Below are 12,690 nucleotides of genomic sequence, written 5' to 3' on the forward strand. Positions count from 1 at the left end.
CCCATAGGATAATAGATCATCATAAAGGGTACAAGCTGAATCCCCCTTCTAGAAAGGGCAGTGTTTTGCCAACCATTGTGCCTCCAGATGTTGCATAACCAGAACTCCCAGCATGCCTGAACAGCCAAAAGCTGTCTGAGCATGCTGGGAGTTGTGGTTTTGCACGGCTGGAGGCTCACTGGTTAGGAAACTCTGAGATAGGAAGTATCCAAAGTGGGGCACCTTCCATGGCCGAAAATGTGTCGAATGTCTAGCCCGAAAACACAGGCAGTCATTCCACACATTTGAATGTACCAGCTGGCGCTAGGACCGCTCGGAATTGCGCTGTCTCATAGACTCATAGCATACCATTTTATTTTGGAGATATGCACATTTGTTGTGGATGTTTTCCTGTTGACTTCGATGGGAAAGTCAAAATCTGCAATGAAATGGGGTGTTGTGGAATTTGCAGTAAAAACTTCGGGCCTCCTATATCAAAACTGTCTATAAAGATGAGGCAAGGTTCAGAATGAGGAATGTCCGAACAAAATTTTGCTTAGAATTTATGCTTGGAAATTCCGGTGCAGCAGAATCCCATTTCTGCCAATAGGATTCCACTGTATAGTGCGCACTATGGAATTTAAGCGTTGGAAAAAAGAATGATCTTGCTCATTCTTTTGGTGGAATCCACACGAAATACATTGCCATCTATGGGAGGCTCAATGACAGGCCTGTCCTAGCGCTGACTGATTCCGCTTGGGTTCCAAGTGATTCAGGCCAGAGATTCCTCAGTCTGAACCTAGCCTGAAGCAATGGGATTCTGCTAGACCAGAATTTCCGAGCGTAATTCCCCATAGAAATTATGCTTGGAAATTCTGGTGTAGCATGGAATTTCAGCAGTGGAGCTTCTGCCGCCGGAAGAATGATCTTAATAATTCTTTCTGTCGAATCCACACATTGTCTTCCATGGGAGTAGCAATGTCCGCACAGTCCTAGCGCCAACTGATTTAGTCACGCAGGCCACCCTTGGAATCTCTAGACAGACTTTTGGGGTATAAACCCAGCCTAAGGGTCTATTCACATGGCAGAATTTCCACACATCTGCAGCAATTCTGTTTCCGCATTCATTTGGGTGGTTTCTGGCTAGGGCGGAATTGGTGCAGAATCCGTGTGGAATCTGCATGCGGAAATTCAGAATTGGAGTGTGGAATCCCATAGAAGTCTATTGGGCCTCAATTTGAGGCGGAATCCGCTTGCGGAAATTCTGCCGTGTGAAGAGACCCTTTACTAAACTGACTTATTGATTGTTCGCTATAGGCAAAAAAGACAGTTTTACTGGTAACCAGTGTTGATCATGTTTTGTTCTCTTCAGAACCTACACGAAAAAATACAACAAATCTGCACAATTTGATGTAATTTTCCTGATGGAAATTCTAGGGATTTTTCCACCTGCAAAATATGGATGGAAAACCTGCAGTGCATCTGCCCTGTGTGAACATCCCTTTAACCCCCAACTGAATGTATCATTTCTTTTGCCGTTTTACTAGTGATTATTTCTTCATAAAAAGTCAATTGAAACCATAAATTGCATCCATTTCATTCTTTGTAGAAAATCCCTTGAACATTCATTGTTGAGCTGCATTTTCATACAAGAATCACCTTCACCACCCCTGGCTCTATTTTATGATGCTTATTAGGCTATGTTCAGATGTCAGAAATTCCACAAAGATGCGTGAATTCCACGGCCACATTAATTCACCCGGAATTCGGCATGTTTCAGTCATATGCGGAAAAATTGCAGAATTCAATGCACATAAAAAAAGTGCCCCCTGATGTGATCGCACTGAGCACTGTCCCGGATTATGCTTTGATTGCGTTTTATTGACTTTCTGTTTTTTATGTGAAAATCTTTAATAAAAACTACAGTTAAAAAAAAAAAAAAGTTCCTGTATTCAATGCAAATGTTGAATTTTGCATGGAATCTGCATTATTTTCCCAGGAAATTCACACCAAATCCGCATTTACTGGGGGGGGGGGGGTTGTGTTGGGGAAGCCCCATCGACTTCAATGGGCTTCTGCAGCCGAAGTCCGCAAAAATACAAGACATGACTTATATTTTTGCGGAATGTCCGCAGCGAAAATACTGCTGTGTGAATCTGACTGTGAAGTCCTATTGAAGTGAATAAGCTATAAACACATGCAGAAATTCTGTGCGGATTATAATGAGGAAATTCTGCCATGTAAACATAGCCTTAGGGGTAGGGTCACTCGTAACTGATCTGCAGAGTAGGAAACGACCGATATTGATTTTTTTTAGAGCCGATACCGACAACCTGTGAACTTTCAGGCCGATAACTTATACCGATATTCTGTGCATTTTAACCCCCCGGGAGCACTTTAAATCAATGAACTGCAGCGGCTTTTGCGGGGCCAGAGACTGCCGCCGCCCGCTTCTCTCCCCTGCCTTTCCTGGGGTCCTGAGTCCAACCACTGACGCTGCCCAATTGCCTCCCCCTGCTTATCCTCTCGCCAGAGACCGCCGCCGGTGCTGCCCCATTGCCTCCCCCATCCCCGGTTTTATAATTACCTGTTCCTGGGGTCCACAGTACTTCTTGCTCCTGCGGCGTCCTAAGCTGACACAGTGCGCCGGGCCACTGACGGTGACGTCGTGTTGAGGACGTCACTCGTCATTGCGCAGCGCACAGCAACAGCGCAGGACGCCGCAGGAGCCAGAAGTAGTGCGGACCCCGGGAACAGGTAATTATAAAACTGGGGATGGGGGAGGCAATGGGGCAGTAGTGGTGGTTGGACTCAGGACCCCAGGACAGGCAGGGGGAGAGAAGCAGGCGGTGGTCACTGGCCCCGCCAAAGCCACTGCAGTTCATTGATTTAAAGTGCCCACATTATCGTCAAGGTAATTGCCGATAACGATAACTTGAGAATATCGGCCAAACCGATAATCGGTCGATCCCTACCGCAGAGTATTTTACGCTGCGGATCTGCCGGTGACCCGACCCATATTGTGCCTCCAGCTCTTATCAACCCCGCTGCGAGAAGACCAGGGGGCGGGACAAGGCAGGGGGGTTCATAACAGCTGGAAGCACACTATGGGTTGGGTTACCTGCAGATCCACAGCGTAAAAGACTCTACGGATCCGTTACGTGTGACCCTACCCTTAGACTGAAATTCGTAACCTGAAGAATAGTTATATTGTTCCTGTCCATAACATTTAGAGCACAAAAAATCTACGTAACCTGCATAGTAGTTCTACTGTTCCCTATCATGCCATTTAGAGCATTACAATAAAATGTCGCGCTGTAGCCCATGATCGCTGTCATATGTCCGTACTGTGTCTCTTCTCATTAGCTGATGTCTTCTGGAGAGTTTCACACAGTTCTGTCAGACATAAATGGAGCGTTCTTCAAGCAAGTGTCTCTCTCACAACTGCTGGCACAAAGGGACTTGGATGTTACAGAACTGCACGACAAAGAGATGAGAAGGAGTCAGGTAATTATATATTTAACCCAAGTGCCCTTCATCCATGAGCATCCATTCAAGCTGCGAGCAGACGCACAGAGGCCTTGGCAATGCTGAAGTCCCCCGGGAGTGAGGACAGAACAATCTGCAGTCATTTTTCTCTTCTGTAAGAGGATTCACTAATGTGGTTCTTATAGATAAACTTGATGTTGTGCAAGTACTTCTCGAGACAGCGATTGTAGTAGCGTTCAAGGAATTGCCGCAGGTACCTGTCACCACTTGACAGAAAGCAACATGACAGCTTTTGTTCATTAATACCATGGATTTTCAAAGAGGATCCGAAACCAAAATTTAAATTTTTTTATTCAATTTGTCATGATTGTTTTCTGTTATCAGCCATTTCAGGCTGCTCAGAGGCAGACTGTAGCGTTTTTTAACAGAATTAAGCTGCTTTCACCGCTGCTGTTTTTGAAGCCAAAACTAGGAGTGGATTCTAATATGAGAAGACGTATTTTTCTAATATAATTTCCCTCCACTTCTTGCTTTCACTTCAAAAAGTGCACAAAAATGGTACATGTACAGCTTCCTTGACTGAGAATTCTTTTGCCCCCCCCCATCATAATATTACTACTTTGGATCACATTTCATGTCACTTTAATGTAGTGGTCTCAAACTGTGGCCCTCCAGATGTTGCAAAACTTCAACTCCCAGCATGCCGTTGGCTGTCCGGGTATGCTGGGAATTGAAGTTTTGCAACATCTGGAGGGCCACAGTTTGAGACCACTGCTTTAATGGCACATAGCTGCAATATCCTTAAAGGGGTACTCCGGTGGAAAACTTTTTATTTTCTTTTTAAATCAACTGGTACCAGAAAGTTAAACAGATTTGTAAATTACTTCTATTAAAAAATCTTTGCCTTCCAGTACTTATTAACTACTGAATACTACAGAGGAAATTATTTTCTTTTTGGAACACAGAGCTCTCTGCTGACATCACGACCACAGTGCTCTCTGCTGACATCTCTGTCCATTTTAAGAACTGCCCAGAGTAGGAGAAAATCCCCATAGCAAACATATGCTGCTCTGGACAGTTCCTAAAATGGACAGAGATGTCAGCAGAGAGCACTGTGGTCATGATGTCAGCACAGAGCTCTGTGTTCCAAAAGGAAAATAATTTCCTCTGTAGTATTCAACAGCTAATAAGTACTGGAAGGATTAAGATTTTTTAATAGTAGTAATTTACTCATCTGTTTAACTTTCTGGCACAGGTTGATTTAAAAAAAAAATGTTTTCCATCGGAGTTCCCCTTTAAAGGGAACCTGTAACATTCAATAAGCCATCTGATCTTCCAACACCATGATATTGAGCAGGATGAGTTGAGCAGATTGATATATAGGGGGAGATTTATCAAAACCTGTGCTCTCTTCTGACACCTCTGCTTGTCTCAGGAACTGTCCAGAGTAGGAGCAAATCCCCATAGCAAACCTCTAATGCTTCGGACAGTTCCTGAGACTAGCAGAGGTGTCAGCAGAGAGCACTGTTGTCAGAAAGAAAAGAACATCTCAACTTCAGCAGCTGATAACTATTGGAAAGATTAAGATTTTTTAATAGAAGTAATTTACAAATCTGTTTAACTTTCCGGAGCCAGTTGATGATGGCAACACTAGCCCGCGAGTTGAACTCTGCTAAAGTGAGCAATCTACAGATTCGTCTGAAGTTCCATGCAAGTCTATGGGACTTCTGACAAATCCGTTGACTGTTCGTTGTTCGCTTTATTAGTGGGCAATTCACAGGCTATATGTATCTTTCTGCCAGAACATCATTAGAGTTGTGCTTTAGATATATCCTGTGCTATTCCCATTTCAATCTCTGCTTATTCTGAGGTTAGAAGTCCAGTGGGTGGACCCAAAATGTGACTGACAGCTATTTGTCTCTGCATGCTCACATAGGGGGAGATTTATCAAAACCTGTGCAGAGGAAGAGTGGTGCAGTTGCCCATAGCAACCAATCAGATTGCTTCTTTCATTTTCCACAGGCCTCTAAAGAGGCCTGTGGAAAATGAAAGAAGCAATCTGATTGGTTGCTATGGGCAACTGCACCACTCTTCCTTTGCACAGGTTTTGATAAATCTCCCCCATAGAGAAGACTGTCAATCATGGAGTGACACTGCCCAATGCACTCCAAACCCCAGAATAAGCAGGAACAAGTTATACTGAATCTTTTTATACATAATTATATCCATATATATCAATCTATTCAGCTCCCCCTGCCCTATAACATGATGTTAATAGATTGTACCATATTTTTATGGTGACAGGTTCCCTTCATCATCCATGAAAAATCACAATGAAATCTTATGGCGATACAGTAAGGCTCTACGCACCTGTTAGTTGGTTTTCTATTAGAGCTCAGTACCACAAAGAACTATATGGCTTACGGCATCACGTAACATGTTGTTTCTTGAAATGGTTTAAATATTTGTAAGGGATGTTTTCTGTCATTTATCTTGTACATCCATTCATGTATCTTGTATTACAGGCCCTTCTATTGTTTGACTTACTATTGCCAAAGGTACCATTGGTGAATCTGCTGAGGTAAAGTGCTCCACAATGTAGTATTATTTAGAATGTCAACTATAAACTAATGAATGATGTTTTGAACTTTGTTTTTCCTTTTTATTTTTACTAGGACCCCACCACCAGTTAGCCAGTGGTAAAAGCCAAGCCAAAAAAAAAAAAATGTGTTTAATTTATCTTAAATTTGGCTTGGGAACCCAGTAAAACATTAAAGAGAACCTGTCTCTAGTTTCATGCTACCCGAACTACAGGCAATATGAAGCAAATCAGATCTGTCAAGCAGGACCAGTGGACTCAAAGCCCCATTCCCGGCTGAAGTTACAACTATGATCACTCTAAAACAACACAGTCATTCAGAATATATATATATATATATATATATATATATATATATATATATATATATACAGGGTGGGACATTTATATGGATAAGAACGGTTGGTGATATTAACTTCCTGTTTGTGGCACATTAGTATATGTGAGGGAGGAAACTTTTCAAGATGGGTGATGACCATGGCGGCCATTTTGAATCCAACTTTTGTTTTTTCAATAGGAAGAGGGTCATGTGATACATCAAACTTATTGGGAATTTCAGAAGAAAAACAATGATGTGCTTGGTTTTAACGTAACTTTATTCTTTCATGAGTTATTTACAAGTTTCTGACCACTTATAAAATGTGTTCAATGTGCTGCCCATTGTGTTGGATTGTCAATGCAACCCTCTTCTCCCACTCTTCACACACTGATAGCAACACCGCAGGAGAAATGCTAGCACAGGCTTCCAGTATCCGTAGTTTCAGGTGCTGCAGAATGGGCAAAACAAAAATTGGAACAGGACCCTGAGTTTACGCAGAAGATTTTGTTCAGTGATGAGGCAAACTTTTATGTGAATGGTGAAGTTAACAAACAAAACCACCGCTATTGGTCTGACACATTGCATAGATCCCTCCAAGACTGTTGGAACACAAAAATTGATGGTATGGTGTGGTATGTGGGGTACAAAGATAGTGGGGCCATTCTTCACCAATGGAAACCTCAAGGCCACTGGATATGTGAAATTGCTGCATGATTATGTTTTTCCCTCTTTATGCACTGAAGCTGGCACGTTCCCTGAGATTTTCCAGCAAGATGGTGACCACCACATTATGGGTGTCAGGTCCGAGCATTCCTAGATGAACAGTTTCCTGGATAGTGGATTGGTCATCGTGAGCCAGTTGAATGGCTCCACGGTCTCCCGATCTGACCCCCTTAGACTTTTATCTTTGGGGTCATCTGAAGGCAATTGTCTATGCTGTGAAGATACAAAATGTGCAGCACCTGAAACTACGGCTACTGGAAGCCTGTGCTAGCATTTCTCCTGCGGTGTTGCTATCAGTGTGTGAAGAGTGGGAGAAGAGGGTTGCATTGACAATCCAACACAATGGGCAGCACACTGAACACATTTTATAAGTGGTCAGAAACTTGTAAATAACTCATGAAAGAATAAAGTTACGTTAAAACAAAGCACATCATTGTTTTCTTGTGAAATTCCCAATAAGTTTGATGTGTCACATGACTCTCTTCCTATTGAAAAAACAAAAGTTGAATTCAAAATGGCCGCCATGGTCACCACCCATCTGGAAAAGTTCCCCCCTCACATATTCTAATGTGCGACAAACAGGAAGTTAATATCACCAACCATTCCCATTCTATTAAGGTGTATCCATATAAAGGGCCCACCCTGTATATATATATATATATATATATATATATATATGTGTGTGTGTGATTCTGGCAGCATAAAACTAGTGACAGGTTGCCATTAGATGGATTTCATTACAAAATCAGAGATAGCATTATGGATAGAAACATTGAACAGAATTATCAATATAATATTTGCAGAAAACAGGTAGGTAGCCAGCACTCCATAAAACTTAGTGTTTATTCCAAGCAATTTAAAAGAGCCATTCCAGCTTTGCGTACAGACTAAATGGAAAAGTCAAGAGATAGCATGAATCTGATGCGTTTCGGATCGTTGGAGATCCTTGGTCATAGCTTAAAGTATACTTGTCACTTAAAAGTTTTTTAAGTGTTATGAAGTGCTGGCTATCTACCTGTTTTCTTCTATGTACCTAGTTTGATGCCATTCCTGGGTGAGCTGAATTCTCTCTGGACTTAATTTTATTGCATTATATTATTAGAAAGAATCATATTTAGTAAAACATTACACACATGGCTTTCTCTGTTGATTTTGTTGAGCCCACTATTGGAGTCCCTTAAATGGCCAGTGAACAGCTCGCCCCCTCCCTATTCTAAACTTTTCATAGTGAAGGCTATTTTACCCCTCATGTTTTCTAGCACAGGGCAGCTGGTGAAAGGATTGACATGTGAATACATAGACAACATGAGCAAGCCGACCTTCCTGAACCACTACAAGCTAATAGAGAAGAATCTGCCATTACTTTCTCCACATCAGGTAAATTGTGCTGCATTGAACTGTATGTAGTCTCCCCCTGTACAGTTACACATCATAACACTATAGGAAAAACCTTCAGAGATAGATAGAAAAAATGTGTGGTGGTGGGGTGTCTTAGTTTACAGCAACTCAGAAGTAGCAGTTGCACCCAAGCCTTAGTGCCTAAAGGGAATTTAAAGTACATGTGCAGCAAAAAACAACTTATCCCCTATCCACAGGATAGGGGATAAGTGATTGATCGCGGCGGGTCTCCCAAACGGCGCCCCCGCATTGCCGCTCTATGAATATTCATAAGGGCTGGTTCACACTACGTATGTAGTGTACGGGTGCTGGAACCGGTTGGGAGGAGCGAAAACCGGCCGCTCCCGTACCCAAGCCAGATCTGGCTGGAACCCCATTCATTTCAATGACTCCGGTCGGCTCATTTTTGCCCCCGTGTACGGTTCTCTAATTGGACCTAAAACCGTACGTAAAACAAACATTGTGTGAACCCAGCCTAAGCCGGGCGGTGCTGCGGACGAGCGGTGCTGACGTCACAGTGCCAGATGGAGGCATGTAACCCCGCCTGTGCCAAGAAGACCATTTGCATATCAGGAATAATTAAGATAATGGGCGAACGGCTGGACGGATCGGGCATGGTAGGCAGCATATTGATCAGCATCCCCTGCACTACCAGTCAGTACCTCTGGTTAGTGCGGGGGGAGATTAGTGACCGTTTTCCTTTAAGGTCCTTCCGTCACACCCTTCTATTCAATGGTACATGTTTGGTAGGGGGCGCTGTTACAGACTTTGCATTAGGGCTCAGGAGCAGCGTCCTTGTCATTTCAAAAACCTTTGTCAGAGAGAGACGTCAAAAGTTTTGATCTCTTGGGGTCTGAGTGTTCAGACCCCAACTGGGCTGTGGATTTTACGATGAGAAGCGTCCAGTACCACACTTTACTCTCTGGATGAACAAATCGGGGACTTCTGTAAGGAGCTGCAGGTTTGAAATACGGTGCTGACAAGAACAACCACAGGTGGGATATATGATTTTCTAAAACATTGTAACAATTCAACGCGTTTCACAGCGAATGGTCGGCTTCATCAGGCATCAGATGCCTGATGAAGCCGCACATGCGCGGTGAAACGCGTTGCATTGTTACATTGTTTTAGAGAATTCTTGGCGTCGCTCATGGTTGGTAGTGATCATGTGTCTGAATACTGTTACTTGACTGATATTGCATGTATTCCTTTTACAGTACCTACATTTTTGTCTGACTTTTCAGATCCATTGTCTGGCATGGAAATATTGGAAGGTTTCCCAAGCAACCATACCTCCATTCCTGCTGGCTGTGCTTCCGTAAGTTTAGAACTTCAAAGGATTTGGGAAAGAATTCTTTAATGGTATACTGCTGCTTATGTAAATGAGGAAGGGGGAAACATCGCTTAGTTCCTCCCAAGGCAAATAAAAAAAAAAAACCTGCTTTCATCTTTATTGCAGTGAAGAGAAATGAAAAATATGTTATCACCTGGGTCATTCCATGCCCTGCAGTGATGCCACATATCAGTATACACATAAGATGGGACTTGTGCTGCATTCGTGATGGGGAGATGAGACACAAATGGGCACTATTACAACATTTCCGACATTACAAAATCTCTTTCGGGTTAAATATAGCGGCTTGTTATTCTTAGCAAAATTGAAGTGATATTCACATACGTTACAGTCAACACCCAAAAATGTGAAGAGCAAATATAAGTAGAATTCCAGAATTTTATGTGAGCGTGTCCCCTTTGCACTTTGATGAAATTTTGCATGCAGTTTAACTATAGCAAGAGGTCCAAAAAAATGAGAAGAAAAAAAGTTTTGCTATACTGCCCAGACTTTAAAGATCCATCCCTTGTATTGGCTTAAAGGGGAACTCCACTGGCCAGGGTTCGGAAGTAAATGTTTTCATGCTGCGGGGGGTTGACCACGCCCCCTCATGAAGTCACAGTCATGCCCCCTCAATGCAAGTCTATGGGAGGGGGTGTGACGCCCCCTCCCATAGACTTGCAGTGAGGGGGCATGGCCGTGGCCAGCCCCCAGCAGCACAAAAACAGCGTTCGGAACATTTACTTCCGAACGCTGGCCAGTGGAGTTCCCCTTTAACCGCCACCAATATGAAAAAAACTGGGACAAAAACTGGTAAAATGGCATAGAGCTCCCCCAACACCACTGCTGCATCAGCTTTTTGGTGCCCCTTACTACAAAGTGAACGGGGCCAGAATCCCTGCACCATTCATTGTATAGTGGTGGCGATTGATGGCCTATCCTTTGGATAGGCCATAAATCATATAGTCCCTGGAAAAGTTGTCCTTAGAAACAACCCGTGGGTATCACAGCAGTTTAGCTCTAACAATATGCCCTCAATGTCTTAGATGAAAAAAAAAAAAAAAAACATTTAGGTCTGTTATAAGGGAATTTTCCTTTTCTAGAACTTGAAATGATAAGAACATTAATTTACTGAATTGGTTGTCTATAACTTGTTACTATGAGTTGGTGATATGTGTCAGATAGTCTGATTGGCTACACAGCGGATTCACTGCACACATTTCTACAACCCCAGTTACTTCTGTAAGCTGTGATGCAGCAGGATCCTAGATCATGACATAGTGACCTTTGGCCCCCCCCCGATCTGTGTCGTGCCTAAAGTTGCTGTGTTGCTCTAGCCTAAATGGAATCAGGTAGATTTACTGTATCACAAAAATAGAGCTCTGATTCTCATAAAGAACTTAGGACCTATTGAAATTAAAGCATTAATGTAATTTAAATAAAAATCTGACATGTTAAAAAGTTTTGATCTGTTGGGGTCTCAGCACTGATTCACCGGTCTCTAGATATAGGTGGGAGAAGCATGCAGCTGTGTGTTTTACTCTCTAGCTGGTAGCAAAATCTAACTCATTGTAGAAGAGGGGCTCCATTGTAAGCAGTCCCGTTCTCCTGGCTATAACTACAGATCAGAGGAGGTCTCAACACTCTCAAATGTTTTATTATTTTTTAAGACAGAAATGCTTCAAATTTAATTATATTTCGGGTACATTTTCCTACTGTAAACCATTTACATTAGCCAATGCACCAGGAATATTGGAGCTGATTTACTAAGAGTTTTGGGTTTTTATTAGTGTAGATTCAATGTAGATGTTGCTTCAATTCTGGACTCCACTCCAGCTTTTTCTTTATGGGAATTTCCAGCCATTAATTCACAGGCTTTTGTGTGAATCCAAGTAAATAGGTTGGATTGTGAGAACACGGCCCCTTTTTCCAGACGATCACTCCCCCTTTTCTGTTTAGCCATGGTTTGTCAGGTTTGCAGGTTTATTTTGGCGCAGTGTGCTACAAATGCTGGTTCAAATTGCTGCGAGAAAGTTAGACAACCAGCATCCAAACCATTCGCTCAGCCAGCAGCATGAGGAGGAGGGTTTTTACAGTGTGTCACCCCAGTAGTAAAGTGGGGTGTGTCAAAGGGTGTAACAATGGGCAGAGTCAAGGGGGCGGCAAAATTAGCATTTGCCTAGGGTGGCAAAAATCCTTGCACCAACCCTGCAGGGACCCAAACAAGCTGTGCCCGATTGCTGTGCCTTTTCGTAGTAGCTTACTTAGACTTTGTTGATCACCTTCTTACTTTCAGGACAGAATATTCTGCTTCTCCCCTTCCCTGCAGACAGTGGTTAATGGGTCTAAGGAAGATGGATGTTAACTATTTGCTGGTACATGCAAGCAAGAAGGATTTTGTGATTAACAAAGTGAATCAATGTCTGGTAAGAGTCTCTACACCGCAATTCTATGGGGAGCTCAAACAGCCCAATGCATAATTCAAGATCATTTTTTGGATAACCGTCTCATGGAGAAGTGTCTGGCTTCAGTTCACCCACACTGTAAAGCCACCCACATACTGTGGAGAATCACTGACTGTAATCTGGCCTTTAATGCCATCTCTGACATATCAGTGCAGCCACAAGTAAATAAATAACAGATCCTCTGTCTTTCAGAACAATTCTGTTGCCGATGTGTATCAGCTAGATATACTTGGGGATCTCATCTGTCACTTGTCTCCGAGCATTATAGAGACTGGGATATCCTCAAATGTAATTGAGGCAGCTCTGAGTCAGCTGAAGACCTGCTTGAACCTCAGCCAGGAACAAAGTAAAGCAATTAAATACAGAATTCAGGAACATTATGGGT

General features: G+C 42.8%; 1 protein-coding gene across 3 annotated transcripts in view; it reads left to right on the plus strand.

Annotated features, from left to right (window-relative positions):
- The window catches only part of OTOA (otoancorin), a 111,877-nt gene that overhangs the window by 72,480 nt on the left and 26,707 nt on the right, over positions 1 to 12,690 (plus strand). For all 3 annotated transcript variants that reach the window (XM_056536572.1, XM_056536573.1, XM_056536574.1), the window contains 6 exons: positions 3,346 to 3,486; positions 5,994 to 6,049; positions 8,369 to 8,486; positions 9,752 to 9,825; positions 12,137 to 12,266; positions 12,498 to 12,688. In XM_056536572.1, coding sequence (XP_056392547.1) covers positions 3,346 to 3,486; positions 5,994 to 6,049; positions 8,369 to 8,486; positions 9,752 to 9,825; positions 12,137 to 12,266; positions 12,498 to 12,688 — 710 coding nt within the window. The remainder of the gene's footprint in view (positions 1 to 3,345; positions 3,487 to 5,993; positions 6,050 to 8,368; positions 8,487 to 9,751; positions 9,826 to 12,136; positions 12,267 to 12,497; positions 12,689 to 12,690) is intronic.

The sequence above is a fragment of the Hyla sarda genome, chromosome 8, assembly GCF_029499605.1.
Source record: "Hyla sarda isolate aHylSar1 chromosome 8, aHylSar1.hap1, whole genome shotgun sequence".
Taxonomy (NCBI): domain Eukaryota; kingdom Metazoa; phylum Chordata; class Amphibia; order Anura; family Hylidae; genus Hyla; species Hyla sarda.